At 44.1% G+C, this 22,492-nt stretch overlaps 1 protein-coding gene across 1 annotated transcript in view; it reads right to left on the bottom strand.

Annotated features, from left to right (window-relative positions):
* cep162 (centrosomal protein 162) overlaps positions 1-22,492 on the bottom strand; it is a 211,735-nt gene that overhangs the window by 17,532 nt on the left and 171,711 nt on the right. Inside the window, exons 24-26 of the mRNA XM_072499835.1 lie at positions 20,125-20,753; positions 15,031-15,172; positions 2,518-2,616 (exon numbers count right to left, since the gene is read on the bottom strand). Of these exons, the coding sequence (XP_072355936.1) occupies positions 2,518-2,616; positions 15,031-15,172; positions 20,125-20,753 (870 nt within the window). The remainder of the gene's footprint in view (positions 1-2,517; positions 2,617-15,030; positions 15,173-20,124; positions 20,754-22,492) is intronic.

Raw genomic sequence — 22,492 nt, 5'->3', positions numbered from 1 at the left:
TGGGTCAGGTGAACTCCATGATACACTTTGCGGTTCTCTAAACCCTGGCCCATAACATCACCAAATCCCCTCCCCAAGCTTCCAGTGAAATCCCCCCACGAAGAATAATCCCCGGTAACGACCTTAACCACCCGAATCCCCAACTATAAACCCCACACTCCATGATTACATCCTACACACCCTGAACTCCAGACTATCCTTTTGACTCCCCAAATACCCTCTCGACTCAACTATTCCCTACCCCTCCAAATACCCCCTCAGCCCCCCCCGGTCACCCCAAAACCCTCGACTATCCTTCCGACAACTCCCAAATTACCTCCCAGACTTGACTACCCCATCCCAACTAAACTCATCCCTAAATATCCCCTCACCCCTCCTGACAACCTGACTACCTCCCCACCAATTACCCCACTCCTGACTTCCTCAGCCCGACTATCCTCCCACCAACTATCCCCACCTTCAGCTACCCCACGCAAGCCTAGCCTCATCCCTAGCCTCAGACTATATCCCGACAACCCACAACTCATCTCCCCCCAACCACACCCCTAACACCGACTACACTCTCATCCTCCCAGACCACCTGAACCGCCGACTACGTCCCCACACCCACCCTTCCTGACCACCTGAATCCCTCGACTATATCCTTGACTACACTCCACTCCCCTGATCTCCAATCAAAGAGGCTGGGACTTTTAATCATACCTGGCTTATGGCAGTGAGTGCCGTAAAAAGGGGGCATGGCTTCACTTCCCCAAATCTGCCACCCTGCACAGAAGGGGCTCCTCAGGCAGCTCCGCTGCACATTTCCCAGCAGGCCCAGCTCGGAAAAGGTACAAGAAATGCTGGGGCAGTTCAATGGTGATGAGAACTTGATAAAACAGGCCTCTATTCCTTTTGCTGTTTCCAGTGTCTGGGGATTGCCGATGCCTTAGAGAGGGCAACCCTTCAATCTCTAGTTTTTCCATCAAACAACTAATAAACTAAGAATGATATGAACCTTTGCTTATTCAAGAATTGGACTTCTTTGGTCTTTGAGACGCACAGATCCACTCAGTGGAATATGGTATACTTTTACAGAACAGTACACCATACAATTTACCATAAGCAATGGAGATCTACTAGTTTAAAATAAACACTGCCAGCAAACATGAGAAATGTACTCGATTCATGTGTACTAAAATACACCTAAATGATACCCCTACAGGACCAGTGTTTTGGTTTTTAAAGAACAGTTCAAGTCTGCATCATTTGCTTCACTGCAATGATTTGCCAATGCTCTTCACAGCAATCACTAACTTTTAAATATATAAAATTGAGAAAAAACAGCAAATCGAGTTCTCGGCTTGCACATCAATAGCAAAGATAGAACTTACTACTCAGTAGTGTTCTAGTGTATAATTGGGCAATAAATACTTGCCGAGTTCCTTAATGAAAATTCTCAAAGTTTTGAACGTTAAATTTCTTGGGAGTTTATTTTGATGATTCAGTTTTGTTGGATTCTAGTTTAGGTATTGCATTAATTTTACATCTTTTAACTCAATATTAAGCAAATGCATCTTTAATTGTTGCTTACATGTGCCAACTCTGTATAACTCCTTGCCTTCTGCATTAAAAAAAAATCAATTCAGAGTACCCAATTATGTTTTTCCAATTAAGGGGCAATTTAGTGTGGCCAATCCACCTAACCTGCACATTTTTGGGTTGTGGGGGTGAAACCCATGCAGACACGGGGAGAATGCGCAAACTCCACACAGACTGTGCCCAGGGGCCATAGGCAGCAGTGCTAACCACTGAGCCATCGTGCTGCCCCCCCTTCTGCATTTATCTGGTTTATTTGATATTTTTTAATGTTAGGAAGTTACATGTAGAACCTGTCTGAATTTGACCATAGTCGCCAAAACTCCTTTGTTCATTTTTACCATTCAGAGAACTTAATATCTCAGCTTCATCTCTCCAGTGCCAATTTTGCCAGTTGCTGCTCCAATGCTTGTTATTTTTACATTGAGAAATTTCAACCATTGCTACTGTCAAATTTAGGACAAATCATATTGCTCTGTCTGGGCTTTTGCTTTTCCTTGCAACCTATCTGAAAATCTAAAATATGACTTTTTTGGCATTCTGATATATTTGAAACTTTTAAATATAAGATGTTATATTAGTTTCAACATGTTCGCATCATCTACAATAAAAATAGTTAAGTGTAAAAAGATACAAAATTGAACACCGTCCTAAAATTACTCTATATATTTATTCTTCACACATTGATTCCAAAGGTCTTTGAGCATTTTGTGTCGAAGATGAAGTTTGGGTTAGTCGATGTGCCTAATTATCTCTGAATATTACTTTTACATTAGGTTCAATCAACTGCTGGCTACTTTTTCCACAAGGGAAGTTTAACACCCTCTTATTTGCCACAGACTTAGCTGCAATTACATTTTTCCACTTTTGAATTTGCACTACTGTGAATACAAAATAGTTCCAACTGTAAAAGAATATTAACGTCTAATTCATAAGTACCTGAGTTTGTAAGGTTTCCTCACGGAGTTTAGCAAAGGAAAGAGCCTCCCGGTCTTTCTGGAGCTCATTAACTTGCTCTCGAAGATGTTTCACCATAACCTACAATTAAAGAGTGAAGGAAAATAGATTGTGCACAAGTACTTTTAGGCCCCTTCAAAAGCCACCATTTCTATATCTTTAATGCACTGAAGCATCATGAAATGCTTCCCAGTTGACCGTCAGACCTGAGGGACAGACGCAGGAAGGAAATTGGGGGAATGGACTGAAATTTATCCGGAAGAAATTTCAGCAGTTTTTAAAGTAGAAGATTTTAGGGAAGCGTTCCAGTGGGATGGGGTGAGACAATTGAAGAGTGTGTCATAAATGGTGGAATAGTAGTAGTTTAGGGGGCATGATAGACCAGAAAAGTGAGTGTACAGGTACAATTGGAGAGCTGGAAGACTTGCAGATGTAGAGTGGAATAATTTGCTGATGAGAACAAGGAATTTGACGTGAATGTATTTTTGAGGGTAGAGCAGCAATTGAAGTCATTGAGGGCTGGAGAAATTGCTAAGCAGGACTTTGTAGAGGACAGGATGCAGTCAATGGAGTGTTTATTGAGTTGGGAGTTTCTGTAGGGTGGCACTTGAGTGGCAAGCATTGAAGAACTGTTCCAAACAAATATTAGTAAAGCAGACGCGTTATTATACCAAGCAAAAAGATGTCATGGTTCAATTTCGCAATCATTTATTAATTGAATTTAAATTCTGTCAGCTGCCATGTGGCATTTGAGCCCGTGTCCCAAGAGCACTATATTGTGACTGCCTATTGATTTTCTCCTCATTGGTTAAATGCCTAACCTTTCGAAATGAATATGTTCTACTTTTCAGATTCTTGATTTATATGGTGCCAGACCTTCATCCCCAACTCTAATTTTATCCTTATCACAACCCACCTGAGAAACCATTCTATCCAACAAAAGTTATTATGTGTGAACAACATTGAGTGTGCCTCAACACTTAGTCCCAAAACCATACATCACAATGGAAATTAACATTCTAAATGTGTTAACGTAGCTAAAGATAGGACAAAAAGTTAACTCTACTTTTCTGTCTGCCCCATAACCCTGGACTCCGTTGTCTAATGCTGCCTTGAATAAATTTAATGACCAAGCCTTCATTGCTTTCTGGGGAAAATAATTCCACATGCTATCGGCTCTGGGAGAAGACATTTCTCCTCATCTCAGTCTTAAAAGGATGAGTGCTTATTCTTAAACACTGTTCCCTAGTTCTGGTCTTCCTTACAAGTGGAAACATCCTCCTGGTATTTACCCCATTTACAGACACCTGGCATTGGCCGAGGCACTGGAAAAGGCAATGGCAAACCCAACCCTGTCGACCCTACAAAGTTCTCCCTAACATCTCGGAGCTTGTGCCAAAAGTGGGAGAGCTGTCTCATAGACAAGTCAAGCGACAGCCAGACACAGTCATACTCACACAATCATACCTCACAGATAATGTCCCAGATACCATTATCACCACTCCAGGGTCTGTCCTGTCCATCGGCAGGACAGATCCAGCAGAGGTAGTGGTACAGTAGCATACAGTCAAGAGTCAGTTGCCCTAGGAGTCCTCAACATCGACTCTCGACCCCAGGAGGTCTCAAGGCTTCAGGTCAAACATGGGAAAGGAAACTTCCTGCTAATTACCATGTATCATCCACCGTCAGCTGATGAATCAGATCTCTTTCATGTTGAACACCACTTGGAGGGTGGCAGGGGCACAGAATGTACCCTGGGTGAGAAACTTTAATGTCCATCACCAAGAGTGGCTTGGCAGCACCAGCACTGACAGAGCCCTAAAGGACATAGCTGCTAGACTGGGTCTGAGGCAGGTGATGAAGGAATCAACAAGAGGGAAAAACATACTTGACCTCATCCTCACCAACCTGTCTGCCGCAGATGCATCTGATAGTATTAGTACGAGTGACCACCACACAGTCCTTGTGGAGACAAAGTCCCATCTTCAAACTGAGCATACCTCAATTATGTTGTGTGGACATCACCATTGTGCTGAATGGGATAGATTCAGAATAGGTCTAGCAACTCAAGATTGGGCATCCATGAGGAGCTGTGAGCCATCAGCAGTAGCAGAATTTCACTCGGCCACAATTTGAAACATCATGGCCCGGCATATCCTCCACTCTACCATTACCACCAAACCAGAGGATCAACCCTGGTTCATTGAAGAGTACAGGGGGGCATTCCAGGAGCAATACCAGGCATACCAAAAAATGTGGTGTCAACCTGGTGAAACTACAAAACAGGACTAATTTCCTGCCAAATAACATAAGCAGCAATTGATAGACCGAGCTAAGGACCCCACAACTAATGGATCAGATCTAAAGTCCGCAGTCCTGCCACATCCAGTCATTCATGGTGGTGGACAATTAAACAAGTTACTGGAGGAGGAGGCTCCACTAATGTCTCCATCTTCAACGATGGAGGAGCCCAGCACATCTGTGCAAAAGACAAGGCTGAAGCATTTGCAATAATCTTCAGCCAGAAATGTTGAGCCCAATGATCCATCTTGGTATCCTCCAGACGTCCCCTGCATCACAGATGCCAGTCTTCAGCTAATTCGATTCACTCCACATGATATTAAGAAATGGCTAATGGCACCTATACTGCAAAGGCTACGGGCCCTGACAATAGTCCGGCAATAGTACTGAAGACTCGTGCTCCATAACTTACTGCATCCCTAGCCAAGCTGTTGCAGTACAGCTACATCACTGGAATCTTCTTGGTAATGTGGAAAATTACCCAGGTGTTTCCTGTACACAGGTAACAGGACAAATCCAACCCAGCCAATTAATGCCTTATCAGTCTACTCTTAATCATCAGGTAAGTGTTGGTAGGGATCACCAACAGTGCTATCAAGATGCACTTAGCAATAACTTGCTCACTTACGCTCAGTTTGGGTTCTGCCAAGGTCACTCAGCTCCTGGCCTCATTGCAGCCTTGGTTCAAATATGGACAAAAGCTTTGCGCAAGTGAGGGAGGCACAGCCGGAGTGAGACACATCCAGAGTGGGAATTTGGAACTTAGTAATTTGGTGCAGTGAGGTAATTCGGTGCAGAGTGGGAGAAGGTGCTTTTCCCCTACTGTTTTGTTCTCTCTCTTTCTTCTGGCCTGTAACTTTTAATCTGCAGGGAGAGAACCAGAGAGCATCTGAGAACAAATTGTGTGTGTGTGTGTGGGGGGGGGGGGGGGACTGAAGTGACATCACAGTAAAGCTGTGACCTGATTGGCTGGTTGGAAAGCTACACGAAATTTAAAAATTAAGCATTGTTAAACTAATTAAACGTAATTACTTAATTATAATTTAGAGGGGTATCTAAGCCAGAGATCGGAGAGTACTGTATTTAGCTTTCACATTTATAGTAGAAATCTAATGCGAGGAAACATATAGTTAACAGTAACTTAAATTAAAAAAAAAAAATTATTTACTAATTAATTGACGCAATGTCAATTAGAGGGGTGCAGTGCTCTGACTGTGAGATGTGGCAGGTCCTGGTGGCTTCCAGCGTCCCGGAAGGCTTCATCTGCAGAAAGTGCACCCAACTGGAGCTCCTCACAGACTGCATGGTTCAGTTGGAGCAGCAGTTGGATGCACTTAGGAGCATACAGGTGGCGGAAAGCTTCATAGATAGCAGTTATATAAATGTGGTCACACCCAAGGGGCAGGCAAAGAAATGGGTGACCACCAGAAAGGGCAGGCAGTCAGTGCAGGAAACCCCTGTGGTTGTCCCCCGCTCGAACAGGTATACCCCTTTGGATACTGTCGGGGGAGGGGGGGGGTAGCCTAACAGGGGAAAACAGCAGCAGCCAGAGCAGTGGCACCACGGCTGATGTTCAGAAGGGAGGGTCAAAGCACAGGAGAGCAATAGTCATAGGGGACTCTATAGTCAGGGGCACAGATAGGCGCTACTGTGGACGTGAAAGAGACTCCAGGATGGTATGTTGCCTCCCTCGTGCCAGGGTCCAGGATGTCTCCGAACGGGTAGCGGGCATCCTGAAGGGGGAGGGCAAACAGGCAGAGGTAGTTTTACATATTGGTACTAACGACATAGGTACGAAGGGGCATGAGGTCCTGCAGCAGGAGTTCAGTGAGCTAGGCAGAAAGTTAAAAGACAAGACCTCTAGGGTTGTAATCTCGGGATTACTCCCTGTGCCACGTGCCAGTGAGGCTAGAAATAGGAAGATAGAGTAGCTAAACAGCTGGTGTAGGAGAGAGGGTTTCCGTTATCTGGACCACTGGGAGCTGTTCTGGGGCAGGTGTGACCTGTATAAGGACGGGTTGCATCTAAACTGGAGAGGCATAAATATCCTGGCCGTGAGGTTTGCTTGTGTCACACAGGAGGGTTTAAACTAGTATGGCAGGGGGTGGGCACCGGAGCAATAGGTCAGAAGGTGAGAGCATTGAGGGAGAATTAGGTAATAGGGCCAGTATGGCTCTGAGGAAGAGCAGACAGGGAGATGTTGCTGAACACAGCGGATCTGGTGGCCTGAAGTGCATATGTTTTAATGCAAGAAGTATTAGGGGTAAGGCAGATGAACTTAGAGCTTGGATTAGTACTTGGAACTATGATGTTGTTGCCATTACAGAGACCTGGTTGAGGGAAGGGCAGGATTGGCAGCTAAATGTTCCAGGATTGAGATGTTTCAGGCAGGATAGAGGGGGTGTAAAAGGGGTGGTAGAACTGCGCTACTAGTTAGGGAGAGTATTACAGCTGTACTACGGGAGGACACCTCAGAGGGCAGTGAGGCAATATATAGGTAGAGATCAGGAATAAGAAGGGTGCAGTCACAATGTTGGGGGTTTACTACAGGCCTCCCAACAGCCAGCGGGAGATAGAGGAGCAGATAGGTAGACAGATTTTGGAAAAGAGTAAAAACAACAGGGTTGTTGTGATCGGAGACTTCAACTTCCCCAATATTGACTGGGACTCACTTAGTGGGCGAAATTCTCCTACCCGCCCCGCCACATTTCTGCCCCGACGGCCGGCGGGAGTCTCCGTAACACCGGCCGGTCAATGGGGTTTCCCATTGCCCCACGCCGTCGGGAAACCCCCGGGCGCCGGCAAAACGGAGACTCCCGCCGGCGGAGAATGACGCCCAATGTTAGGGGCTTAGACGGGGCAGAGTTTGTAAGGAGCATCCAGGAGTGATTCTTAAAACAGTATGTAGATAGTCCAACTAGGGAAGGGGCTGTACTGGACCTGGTATTGGGGAATGAGCCCGCCCAGATGGTAGAAGATTCAGTAGGGGAGCATTTCGGGAACAGTGACCACAATTCAGTAAGTTTTAAAGTGCTGGTGGACAAGGATAAGAGTGGTGCTAGGGTGAATGTGCTAAATTGGGGGAAGGCTCATTATAACAATATTAGGCGGGAGCTGAAGAACATAGATTGGGGGCAGATGTTTGAGGGTAAATCAACATCTGACATGTGGGAGGCTTTCAAGTGTCAGTTGAAAGGAATTCAGGACCGGCATGTTCCTGTGAGGATGAAGGATAAATACGGCAAATTTCAGGAACCTTGGATAATGAGAGATATTGTAGGCCTCGTCAAAAAGAAAAAGGAGGCATTTGTCAGGGCTAGAAGGCTGGGAACAGACGAAGCCTGTGTGGAATATAAGGAAAGTAGGAAGGAACTTAAGCAAGGAGTCAGGAGGGCTAGAAGGGGTCATGAAAAGTCATTGGAAAATAGGGTTAAGGAAAATCCCAAGGCTTTTTACACGTGCATAAAAAGCAAGAGGGTAGCCAGGGAAAGGGTTGGCACACTGAAGGATAGGCAAGGGAATCTATGTGTGGAGCCAGAGGAAATGGGCGAGGTACTAAATGAATACTTTGCATCATTATTCACCAAAGAGAAGGAATTGGTGGATGTTGACTCTGGAGAAGGATGTGTAGAGAGCCTGGGTCACATTGAGATCCAAAAAGACGAGGTGTTGGGCGTCTTGAAAAATATTAAGGTAGATAAGTCCCCAGGGCCTGATGGGACCTACCCCAGAATACTGAAGGAGGCTAGAGAGGAAATTGCTGAGGCCTTGACAGAAATCTTTGGATCCTCACTGTCTTCAGGTGATGTCCCGGAGGACTGGAGAATAGCCAATATTGTTCCTTTGTTTAAGAACAGTAGCAAGGATAATCCAGTGGCCAACAGATCGGTCAGCCTTACGTCAGTGGTAGGGAAATTACTGGAGAGAATTCTTCGAGACAGGAACTACTCCCATTTGGAAGCAAATGGACGTGTTAGTGAGAGGCAGCATGGTTTTGTGAAGGGGAGGTCATGTCTCACTAACTTGATAAGAGTTTTTCTGAAGAGGTCACAAAGATGATTGATGCAGGTAGGGCAGTGGATGTTGTCTATATGGACTTCAGTAAGGCATTTGACAAGGTCCCTCATGGTAGACTGGTACAAAAGGTGAAGTCACACGGTATCAGGGGTGAGCTGGCAAGGTGGATACAGAACTGGCTAGGTCATAGAAGGCAGCGAGTAGCAATGGAAGGATGCTTTTCTAATTGGAGGGCTGTGACGAGTGGTGTTCCGCAGGGATCAGTGCTGGGACCTTTGCTGTTTGTAGTATATATAAATGATTTAGAGGAAAATGTAACTGGTCTGATTAGTAAGTTTGCAGACGACACATAGGTTGGTGGAATTGCGGATAGCGATGAGGACTGTCAGAGGATACAGCAGGATTTGGATTGTTTGGAGACTTGGGACGGAGTTCAATCTGGACAAAAGTGAAGTAATGCATTTTGGAAGGTCTAATGCAGGTAGGGAATGTACAGTGAATGGTAGAACCCTCAAGAGTATTGAAAGTCAGAGAGATCTAGGTGTACAGGTCCACAGGTCATTGAAAGGGGCAACACAGGTGGAGAAGGTAGTCAGGAAGGCATACGGCATGCTTGCCTTCATTGGCCGGGGCATTGAGTATAAGAATTGGCAAGTCATGTTGCAGCTGTATAGAACCTTAGTTAGGCCACACTTGGAGTATAGTGTTCAATTCTACTCGCCACACTACCAGAAGGATGTGGAGGTTTTAGAGAGGGTGCAGAAGAGATTTACCAGGATGTTGCCTGGTATGGAGGGCATTAGCTATGAGGAGCGGTTGAATAAACTCGGTTTGTTCTCATTGGAACGACGGAGGTTGAGGGGCAACCTGATAGAGGTCTACAAAATTATGAGGGGCATAGACAGAGTGGATAGTCAGAGGCTTTTCCCCAGGGTAGAGGGGTCAATTACTAGGTTTAAGGTGTGAGGGGCAAGGATTAGAGTAGATGTAAGAGGCAGGTTTTTTTACACAGAGGGTAGTGGGTGCCTGGAACTCGCTGCTGGAGGTGGTGGTGGAAGCAGGGACGATAGTGACATTTAAGGGGCATCTTGACAAATACATGAATAGGATGGGAATAGAGAGATATGGACCCAGGAAGTGTAGAAGATTGCAGTTTAGTCAGGCAGCATGGTTGGCACGGGCTTGGAGGGCCGAAGGGCCTGTTTCTGTGCTGTACTTTTCTTTGTTCAAAAGAGCTGAATTCCAGAGGTGAGGTGAGAGTGACTGTCCTTGACATCAAGACAGTATTTGAGAGTAAACTTGCTTACAATATAATAAAAGACAGTTATGAGTAAACTTGCTCAGAATATAAAAGCAGATCGTAAAAGTTTCTACAAATATATAAAACAAAAAAGAGTGGCTAATGTAAATATTGGTCCTTTAGAGGATGAGAAGGGAGATTTAATAATGGGAGATGAGGAAATGGCTGAGGAACTGAACAGGTTTTTTGGGTCGGTCTTCATAATGGAAGGCACAAATAACATTCCAGTGACTGATAGAAATGAGGCAATGACAAGTGAGGACCTTGAGATAATTGTTATCACTAAGGAGGTAGTGATGGGCAAGCTAATGGGGCTAAAGGTAGACAAGTCTCCTGGCCCTGATGGAATGCATCCCAGAGTGCTAAAAGAGATGGCTAGGGAAATTGCAAATGCACTAGTGATAATTTACCAAAATTCACTAGACTCTGGAGGCAGATTTCCTTCCCTAAAGGACATTAGCAAGTCAGATGGGATGTTACGACAATCCACAACCGTTTCATTCCAGATTTTTATTGCATTCAGATTTCATCATTTGCAGTGGCGGGATTTGATCCTGTGTCCCCAGAGCATTACTATGAGTCTCTGGTTAACTAGTCCAGTGACAATAGCATTACGCCATCGCCTCCCATAGAACATAGAACATAGAACAATACAGCGCAGTACAGGCCCTTCGGCCCACGATGTTGCACCGAAACAAAAGCCATCTAACCTACACTATGCCATTATCATCCATATGTTTATCCAATAAACTTTTAAATGCCCTCAATGTTGGCGAGTTCACTACTGTAGCAGGTAGGGCATTCCACGGCCTCACTACTCTTTGCGTAAAGAACCTACCTCTGACCTCTGTCCTATATCTATTACCCCTCAGTTTAAAGTTATGTCCCCTCGTGCCAGCCATATCCATCCGCGGGAGAAGGCTCTCACTGTCCACCCTATCCAACCCCCTGATCATTTTGTATGCCTCTATTAAGTCTCCTCTTAACCTTCTTCTCTCCAACGAAAACAACCTCAAGTCCGTCAGCCTTTCCTCATAAGATTTTCCCTCCATACCAGGCAACATCCTGGTAAATCTCCTCTGCACTCGCTCCAAAGCCTCCACGTCCTTCCTATAATGCGGTGACCAGAACTGTACGCAATACTCCAAATGCAGCCGGACCAGAGTTCTGTACAGCTGCAACATGACCTCCCGACTGCGGAACTCAATCCCTCTACCAATAAAGGCCAACACTCCATAGGCCTTCTTCACAACCCTATCAACCTGGGTGGCAACTTTCAGGGATCTATGTACATGGACACCTAGATCCCTCTGCTCATCCACACTTTCAAGAACTTTACCATTAGCCAAATATTCCGCATTCCTGTTATTCCTTCCAAAGTGAATCACCTCACACTTCTCTACATTAAACTCCATTTGCCACCTCTCAGCCCAGCTCTGCAGCTTATCTATATCCCTCTGTAACCTGCTACATCCTTCCACACTATCGACAACACCACCGACTTTAGTATCGTCTGCAAATTTACTCACCCACCCTTCTGCGCCTTCCTCTAGGTCATTGATAAAAATGACAAACAGCAACGGCCCCAGAACAGATCCTTGTGGTACTCCACTTGTGACTGTACTCCATTCTGAACATTTCCCATCAACCACCACCCTCTGTCTTCTTTCAGCTAGCCAATTTCTGATCCACATCTCTAAATCACCCTCAATCCCCAGCCTCCGTATTTTTTGCAATAGCCTACCGTGGGGAACCTTATCAAACGCTTTGCTGAAATCCATATACACCACATCAACTGCTCTACCCTCGTCTACCTGTTCAGTCACCTTCTCAAAGAACTCAATAAGGTTTGTGAGGCATGACCTACCCTTCACAAAGCCATGCTGACTATCCCTGATCATATTATTCCTATCTAGATGATTATAAATTTTGTCCCTTATAATCCCCTCCAAGACTTTACCCACTACAGACGTAAGGCTCACCGGTCTATAGTTGCCTCCCCTCTAGTAGGAAGTAACATTTGTGTCACACAAGTGTCAGGCACTGTTCATCTCTAATAGGAGAGAATAAAACCATCATCCCTTGACATTCAATGACATTACCATCACTGAATATCCAACGATCAACATACTGGGGAGGGAGTGTTACCATTGACCACAAATTGAACTGGACATTCTGCAGTGGTCGTGGTGCACATTGGTACCAACGACGTAGGTAAAAAAAAAGGGATGAGATGGCAGCATGGTGGTGCAGTGGTTAGCACTGCTGCCACACGGTGCTGAGGTCCCAGGTTTGTCCCGGCTCTGGGTCACTGTCCGTGTGCAGTTTGCACATTCTCCCCGTGTTTCCATGGGTTTCTCCCCCACAACCAAAAGATGTGCAGAGTAGGTGGATTGGCCACGTTAATTGCCCCTTAATTGGAAAAAAGAATTGGGTACTCTAAATTTATTTTTAAAAAAGGGATGAGGGATAAAAGCAGAATATAGGGAATTAGGAAGAAAGTTGAGAAATTGGACCTTAAAGATAGTGATCTCAAGATAACTACGAGTGCCACGTGCTAGTCAGAGTAGAAATAGCAGGATATATTGGATGAATACGTGGCTGAAGAGATGGTGTGCGAGGAAAGATTTCAGATTCCTGGAGCATTGGGACTGGTTCTGGGGAAGTGGGACCAATACAAACTGGATGGGTTACACCTGGGCAGGACCAGGACTGCTGTCCTAACGGGACTATTTGTTAGAGTAGTGGGGGAGGGTTCAACCAAAAATGACAGGGGGTTGGAAACCTATGCAAGGAGTCAGAGGAGGAGGAAAGAAGGACAAAAACAAAAGACAGATAGGGGAATAAGAAAAGTGATAGGCAGATAAACCAAGAGCCAGATTCAAACAGGGCCACCGTGAAAAATATTGGGAGCAGGACTAGTAACGTTAAAAAGACAAGCTTAAAGACTTTGCGCCTTAATGGGTGGAGCATTCGCAATAAAATGGATGAATTAATCGCGTAACTAGACGTGAACGGGTATGCTATAGTTGGGATAACGGAGACATGGCTGCAGGGTGACCAGGAATGGGAAGTGAATGTCCAGGGGTATTCAGTACTTAGCAAAGACTGGAAAAATTAAAAGGCGGTGGGGTTGCATTGCTGGTAAAGGAGGAAATTAACACAATAGTGAGGGAGGATATTAGCTCTTGACAATGCGGAATCTGTATGGGTAGAGCTGAGAAACAGCAAGGGGCAAAAAACGTTAGTGGGTGTCATATATAAACCCCAAACTGCAGTGATATTGTTGGGAATGGCATTAAACGGAAAATTAGAGACGCATGTGATGAAGGAACAACTGTAATTACGGGTGATTTTAATCTATATATAGATTGGGAAAATCAAATTAGCCACAATATCATAGAGGAGGAATTCCTGGAATGTATGCGGGATGTTTTTTTTGATGAATATGTTAAGGAGCCAACTAGAGAACAGGCCATCCTAGACTGGGTACTGTGCAATGAGAACAGAACTGTTGGCAATCTAGTTGTGCTAGACCCCTTGGGGATGAGCGACCATAATATAATAGAATTTTTCATCAAGATGGAGGGTGAAGCAGCTGATTCTGGGACTAAAATCCTGAATCTTAACAAAGGAAACTATGCTGAAATGAGGTGCGAGTTGGCTATGATCGATTGGGGAATGTCACTTGAAAAGATGATAGTGGATAGGCAATGCAAACATTCAAAGAGCGCATGGAGGAACTGCAACAATTGTTTATTCCTGTCTGGCACAAAAGTAAAACAGGAAAGGTGGTCAATCCACGGCTTATAAGGGAAATTAGGGATAGTATTCGGTCCAAGGAAGTAGCATACAGATTGGCCAAGAAAAACAATAGGTCTGAGGATTGGGAGCTGTTTAGAATTCAGCAAAGAAGGACCAAGGGATTGATTAAGGAGGGGAAAATTGAGTACGAAAATAAGCTTGCAGGGAACATAAAAACTGACTGTAAAAGTTTCTATATGTACGTGAAGAAAAAAAGATTGGTGAAGACAAATGTAGATCTCTTACAGTCACAAACAGGGAAATGTATAAAAGGGGACAAAGAAATGGCTTAACAACTAAATACATAATTTGGTTCTGTTTTCACAAATGAGGACACAAATAAGGTACCAGAAATGTTGGGGAATGCAGAGTTTAGTGAGGGGGAGGAACTGAAGGTGATCAATATCAGTAGAGAAATAGCATTGGGGGAATTGGTGGGATTGAAGGCTGATAAATCCCCAGGGCCTGATAATCTACATGTGAGGGTACGGAAGGAGGTGGCTCTAGAAATAGTGAATGCATTGGTGGTCATCTTCCAGGATTCTATAGTCACAGTTCGTGCAGATTGGAGGGTGGCTAATGTAACGCCACTATTTAAAAAGGGAGGTTTAGAGAAAGCGAGAATTGTAGACCAGTAAGCCTGGTGTCAATAGTGGGGAAAATTCTAGAATCCATTATCAAAGATTTTATAGCAGACGCTTCAAAAACAATGACAGGATCGAAGTATCAGCATGGATTTATGAAGGGGAACTCATGTTTAACAAATCTACTGGAATTCTATGAGGATGCAACTAGTAGAATTGATGAAGGGGAGCCAGTGGATGTGGTGCATTTGGACTTTCAAAAGGCTTTTGATAAAGCCCCGCATAAAAGATTAGCATGTAAAATTAAAGTGTATGGGATTGAGGATAGTGTACTGAGATAGATAGAAAGCTGGCTGGCAGACAGAAAACAAAGAGTAGGAATTAGCGGGTCTTTTTCAAATTGGCAGACAGTGATTAGTGGGGTACAACAGGGATCGGTGCTACGACCCCAGCTATTCACAATATACATTGGAAGTAAATTGCCTGTACCTCTTGAGTAGAGATTTTATTTGTCAATTCAGCTACTTTGGAGGAGGAGTGTTCCAGTGCATGCTGTGTCAATATCTGTTCAACTTCTTGCTGATGAACTGCTTTTAATGCTGCAACATGCTCAGCAACACCTTCTTGAGCTCTGCAGTAGAGAGAAAATCATTCAAATGCCTTATTCTCTATGAACCAATAGCAAACAGTGACGATAAACGAGAACATATTTCTTTACAAATAAAAAATCCAGCAGGGCACAGTCTCCCCGTCTCTGCGTGGGTCTCACCCCCACAACCTAAAAGATGTGCAGGGTAGGTGGCTTGGACGGGTGAAATAAAAATAAAAATCCAGCAACGCTTTGTGACTCATTTCCTCATTCTTCACCGGATGTCCGTTTAGTATCCATTCATAGAATCATAGAATTTACAGTGCAGAGAAAGAGGCCATTTGGTCTACCGAGTCTGCATCTGCCTTTGAAAAGAGCATCCTACATAAGCCCAAACCTCCACCCTATTCCCGTAACCCAGTAACCCCACCTAACCTTTTTGGACACTAAGGCAATTTAGCATGGCCAATCCACCTAACCTGCACATACTTGGACTGTGGGAGGAAACCGGAGCACCCGGAGGAAACCCACACAGACATGGGGAGAACGTGGTAGCAGTCTCATCCGAGTTTGGTTGTTGGTGCAAGCCCTCACTCTATGACCCGAGTACATATCCTGGATTGATTTTTCAGTAAGTGTTGAGGAAAGTCCCATCTTCAGAGTCGGATCGAATACCGAAGTCCTGCATACCATTCCAGTGGTTCAGGTGGACGTTAGAGAACGTACAGAACCATTTACCTTGAGAGTGAGAGAGCTAGCGAATCTAGGAGAGCACACCCTAGAGCAGGAGCAGATAAATCAGGGCCTAGATTTTCCTTGGGAGTCGGAGAAGCACACCAATTAACCGCTCGAAACTGAGCCATGCTGAGTTCCAGAGGTGACTGAGAATATACACATAGTGACACCATTGGAAAACCCACAAGTTAATTGGTTGGTAAGAAACTGGTGTTCGGGATTTACTTTAAATTGCTGCAAATTAGAAAAGCGTATTATTTTTAACAAAGTAGCTACACTTGGATTTAAGTGGGAAACTCTAGTAATAAGGGAAACAAATAATAAAAAGTAAAATAAAGTTAATGTAAGGGAAGTAAAGTTTGCACATGGCAGAGCAGCTTGGTCGAGTGGAATGCATGGCCTATAATATGTGGGAAGTCATGAACTCTATCAGAGTGCTAGACAAACACATGCCAGCTGCAGAAACTTGAGCTCTGGATTTCAGAGCGGGAGCAGAGGCTGGGATCACTGTGGCATTTCTGCAAGGTTGAGAAATTTGTGGACAGCATGTTCAGAGAGGTGGTCACACTGCAGCTTTGGGGCCTGGAGACAGGAAGGGAATGGGTGACCAATGGAACCAGGCAGGTAATGCAGTAGTCCCCTGAGGTTCCACTCACAAATTGGTTTTCCATTTTGGTGAGGATGCGAGTTCCTCTGAGAAGTGCAGTCAGCGACAATTTTGTGGCACCATGAGCAGTTTGGCTGTAGAGGAGGGGAGGAAGGAGGAAGAAGGAAGAAGGAAGGAAGGAAGGGGAACATAAACATGACTCCAGGATGCATGTTGCCTCGCTGGTGCCAGAATCAAGGATGTCACTGAAATGCTGCAGGACATACTTCTGAGGGAGGATAAACAGGCAGAGGTCATGGTTTACATTGGTAACAAGGACTTAGGGAAGAAGGGGGTGTGGTCCTGCAATCAGAATTCAGGGAGCTAGATAGAAATTAATAAGCAGGACCTCAGATGTTACTTCCTGTGCCACATGTCAGTGAGTACAGAAATACGGCAGATTAACACATGGCTGGAAAGATGGGAGGACTTTAGATTCCTGGGAATTTACATATGGAGGCAGGGGGCATTGCTAAGGTATTAAATGAATATTTTGCATCTGTCTTTACCAAGGAGATAGATGTTACCCAAGCCATGGTGACAGAAGAGGAAACTGTTCAAAACTGATAAGGAGAAAGTGTGGGATAGACTGCCTGCACTCTAAAGTTGACAAGGCATCGGGTTCGGATGAAAGGCATCCAAGAATATTGAGAAAATTGAGAGTGAAAATTGCAAAGGTACTGGCCATAACCTTTCAATTCCCCCCTCAGTGAAGGTGTCAAAATAATTGCAGACATTACGGCCTTGTTCAGAAAAGGTTGTAAGGTTAAGCCCAGCAATTACAGCAGTCAGCTTAACTTCAGTGGTGGGCACGCTTTGAGAAACAATTATTCTGGGTATAATTAGGAATCACATGGAAAAATGTGGATTGATGAGGAAGGGCCGTCATGGATATCTGAGGGAAATTGTGTTTAGCTAACTTTCTGGAGTTTTTTGAAGAGGTAACAGAAAGGGTCGATGAAGGTAATGCTGTTGTTGTGGGGTACCCCCATTTTCAAAAGGCATTCGATACAGTGCCATACAACAAACCTGTGAGAAAAGTTATAGCTCCTGGAATAAAAGGGAGAGTAGCAATGTGGATACAAAATTCAGAGAGTAATAGGAATCAGGGTAATGGTCAATGGATGTTTTTCGGGCTTTGGAAGGTTTGTAGTGGAATTCCCCAAGGATTGGGATCCTTGCTTTTCCTAACATATACTGATAATCTAGATCTTGGTGTGCAGGGTACAATTTCAAAGTTTGCAGATGGCACAAAATTTGAAAGCATTATAAATTGTGAGGAGGACAGTGTAGAATTTCAAAAGGACATAGACAAGTTGGTGAAGTGGGCATCTTAGTCGCAGGTTAAGTTTGATGTGAAGAAGTTTGAGGCGATGCATTTTGGTAGAAAGAACATGGGACAGGCAATATTAAATAACGGGTACAATTCTTAAGCGGGTGCAGAGAGACCTTCGTGCACATGTGCACAGACAACTTAAGATGACAGGACAGGGGGGGTAAGAGCAGTTAATAATGCATAAGGTATCCTGGGATTGATTAATAGGAGCTTAGAGTACGAGAGCAAAGAAATTATGCTGAATTTATACAACATTAGTTCGACCTCAGCTCGAGTATTGTACACAGTTCAGGGCACCATACAGAAAGGATATGAACGCAATGGTGAGAGTGCAGAAAAGATTTAAGAATGGTTCAAGGGATGAGAAATTTCAGCTATGAGGACAGACTGGAGAATTTGGGGCTGTTCTCCTTGGAGAGAAGGATAAGAGGAGATTTGATAGAAGTGTTCAAAATAACGAGGAGGCTAGAGAGAGTAGATAGGGAGAAACTTTCCCGCTCGTAAAAGGGCTGAGAATGAGAGGGCGCAGATTTAAAGTGATTTACAGAAGAAGCAAATGTTATGTGAGAAAAAACATTTTCACACAACGAGTGGTTCAAGTCTGGAAAGCACTGCCGGGAAGTGTGGTGGAAGCAGGTTCAATTGATGCATTCAAGAGGGCATTAGATGATTATTTAAACAGAAACAATATGCAAGGGTGGGGGAAAATGCAGGAGAATGGCACAACGTCACAATGCTCGTTTGGAGCGACGGTGCAGACACAATGGGCCGAATTGACTCCTTCTGCGCCACAACAATTCTGTAATTTAAAAATAATAGATGCATTCATCCCATTACCTGATGCCTCAACCAACTTCTCCAAAAGCAAAGTAACTTCTCCTGGGATCGAAGTGTTCAAAATGATTCTTACGATTGTCTATGCAATTATCACTGCACTTCAAAGTAATTCAAATGGAACTAACAAAGGTTGGTGGAATTGCGGATAGCGATGAGGACTGTCTGAGGATACAGCAGGATTTAGATTGTCTGGAGACTTGGGCGGAGAGATGGCAGATGGAGTTTAACCTGGACAAATGTGAGGTAATGCATTTTGGAAGGGCTAATGCAGGTAGGGAATATACAGTGAATGGTAGAACCCTCAAGAGTATTGAAAGTCAAAGAGATCTAGGAGTACAGGTCCACAGATCACTGAAAGGGGCTACACAGGTGGAGAAGGTAGTCAAGAAGGCATACGGCATGCTTGCCTTCATTGGCCGGGGCATTGAGTATAAGAATTGGCAAGTCATGTTGCAGCTGTATAGAACCTTAGTTAGGCCACACTTGGAGTATAGTGTTCAATTCTGGTCGCCACACTACCAGAAGGATGTGGAGGCTTTAGAGAGGGTGCAGAAGAGATTTACCAGAATGTTGCCTGGTATGGAGGGCATAAGCTATGAGGAGCGATTGAATAAACTCGGTTTGTTCTCACTGGAACGAAGGAGGTTGAGGGGCGACCTGATAGAGGTATACAAAATTATGAGGGGCATAGACAGAGTGGATAGTCAGAGGCTTTTCCCCAGGGTAGAGGGGTCAATTACTAGGGGGCATAGGTTTAAGGTGAGAGGGGCAAAGTTTAGAGTAGATGTACGAGGCAAGTTTTTTACGCAGAGGGTAGTGGGTGCCTGGAACTCACTACCGGAGGAGGTCGTGGAGGCAGGGACGATAGGGACATTTAAGGGGCATCTTGACAAATATATGAATAGGATGGGAATAGAAGGATACGGACCCAGGAAGTGTAGAAGATTGTAGTTTAGTCGGGCAGTATGGTCGGCACGGGCTTGGAGGGCCGAAGGGCCTGTTCCTGTGCTGTACATTTCTTTGTTCTTTGTTCTTTGTTTGTTCTAACTGCTGGCCTAGCCAATGATTTTCCACGTTGCATGAACAAAGAAAAAGTCCTGAGAGATATTTTTAAAGGCATGATAAGGTACTACAGCCTAGAAATTCAGGAGGACTGAATAGTGAATCTCGAGGTGCCTCGACATTGGGCCCTGGGCCTACTTTACATGTTAGGCAGTGAATCGGCAAGAGCAATAGGTGGCTCACCCTGAAGCGCAATTGAGCAGCTGCTTGCTTGTCAGAGGCTCTCAGGTAAGTGAGAGCCTTCGGGGGCAGGAAGAGGGTCAATGGCATCTTGGCTCTTCCTAAAGTGCATGCCTTAGTACCATACCGCATACTTCACAATGCCCTCAAATTGCAGTTTCAAGAAAACAAATTTGAAAAGTTAAATCCTATCTTTACCTCCTTGCTTCATTTTCAAATTGGGCTAATTTTGCTCTTTGCTGGTCTATTTCCAAACAATATCTTTCTATGTTGTTCTTCAACATGTTATTTTCCTTCAGAACTTCAGAGATGTGAGAACCAGAAAAGTCATTTGGTTGGTAAACCTTTTCATCTAAAGTTGCTGGGAAAGATTCCGTAGACTCGTCTCTTTTGGATTTCTTGGTTGGCTTCAGTTGAGAATATTTGTCAGCCAGTGTTTTGTTATTAAGAAGCACCCTCCTCTCTTTCTGTAAATGTTCCAATGTCTTTGAAAGCTCTTGTATTTCTCGGTTTTTGGCAGCCAGTTCTAAATTGAGTTTCTCTATCTTGGCTTGCTGATATGTATGTTGCATATGCTGGTCAGCCACTCGCAGAGAGCTTTCTTCTCTTTCCATTAACTTTAATTCTGTCTGGAAGAGTAGAGTTTTCAGTTTCTCAATGTCACTCCGGAGTCGATTTTCCTTGGACTTGTGGGCCTCTTTTAACTTAAAAATTTCCTCTTCCAATATCTTCATTTCTGGATCAGGGTCATCAATTTTTTCTTTCTCTTGAGTTAGATTGTCCACTAAAAGCTGTTCAAGCTCCGAGACTCTCTGTTCATACTGAATCTGGAAAATATACAAAGTCATAGTTTACTAAACATTTGTGTTAATAGGTGTGGTGGATAAGTAGGATCAAGTTGTGAAATGGGCAGCAGAACTTGGATAAGCTGCAGTGTTAGGTACATTAAAAGTTTTACTGAAGAATTTATTTTATGTTCAAGGCTCCATTTCATTTTGTGGGTAAATGTTCTGCCGAATCTGTTGAACACAAAATCATTACAGAATATCACAAGGCAGCTCAAATAACCACAATGTCATCATATAAGTTGCTCCATGCACTCCTAATCTTCTGATATATATGTTACGACTACAATATGCTTACTTTACTGCACATGGGCAATGACTGTTATGAGATGCCTCTCTGCAGTGCCAATGTAGGTTTGTGTAAACCAAGATCATCATCGAGGAGGCATGCATTTAAAAAAAAAAAATTTAGAGTACCCAATTCATTTTTTCCAATTAAGTGGCAATTTTAGAGTGGCCAATCCATCTACCCTGCACATCTTTGGGTTATGGGGGTGAAACCCATGCCAACACAGGGAGAATGTGCAAACTCCACATGGACAGTGACCCAGAGCCGGAACCGAACCTGGGACCTCAGCGCCGTGAGGCAGCAGTGCTAACAACTGCGCCACCGTGCTGCTCTAGGCATGCTCATTTTTTATAAAAATGAAACCATTGTTAAAAGAAAAAGAGTGTAATCATCCTGTGATAGATCGCAACAACTGAGCAATGTGAGGTGTCTTGAAACCTTCATATAACCCTCTGCATTGTCTTTATCACCTCCTCTAATAGCGGGCGGGATTCTCTGGCCGTTCGCTGGCGGCAGAATTCTCTGGTCCATCCAGCAGCGAACCTCCACCTGCGGGTTTCCAAGTGGTGTGAGGTGGTTTCAATGGGAAATTCCATTGACAAGCAGCTGGAGTAGAGAATCCTGCCACCAGTGGTAGAGGGATGGATCGCAATGAAGAAACCAGCCCAGCATCTATGTGCAAAGACTCTGCGTCTAGAACTTCAATTTCTGGCCCAAAGGCAAGAGATCCAAGTTTGTCCTGCTCACCTTATCAACAGAAACATTGGAGGGTGGAAGTTGGAAACACTTGGAGTGATTAAATCTGAGGTGTCAAGGGGGTGAATGAGAGTTCCAGCGGCAGAAGCTCAGGCACGTTTGGAGGCAGACAGAGTTACAAGGAATAGTCTTTGTGCTTAACAGGGTGTGGGACCGGAAAAACAGCTTGGGTTGAATAGGATAGATAGGGAACAGTATAGCTACTTCTAAGACATCAGGCAAAGAAAGTCGGTCACAATTTTTTAAAAAAGGTACCATATATTGAAAGGAAGAAACCATGCACAACAAAAATAAATGACAAGTAACATTTGGGCACCAAAGGTTATTTTGGAATTAATTAAAAGTAGTTTAATTGTATCTTCAAAATGGTATTGACTAAAGGCAGCAATGAACATTACCAACATTTTATACTGGAACATGATGTCACAGCCACATTAAAACAGAATATATGCACAGTTCTTGTTTCCCATTTTTATTTCAAAAGATTACACAACATTCACTTCGGCACATCAACTGTGGTTGATTTTCTAAATGCATGTCATGTAGTACCTTCAGCAGTATCTGTTGTTCGAGAAACAGAGTTAATGGCTTCAGTTGGATAAATTTTCATCAGATCCTGAAATGTCATCAATCTGAAACATTTATCTCTCTACAGATGCTGTTTGACCTGCCTAGT

Source organism: Scyliorhinus torazame, chromosome 4 (genome assembly GCF_047496885.1).
Source record: "Scyliorhinus torazame isolate Kashiwa2021f chromosome 4, sScyTor2.1, whole genome shotgun sequence".
Lineage (NCBI taxonomy): Eukaryota > Metazoa > Chordata > Chondrichthyes > Carcharhiniformes > Scyliorhinidae > Scyliorhinus > Scyliorhinus torazame.
Note: the sequence above shows the minus strand (reverse complement) of the source record. Positions and strands in the feature narration are given on the sequence as shown.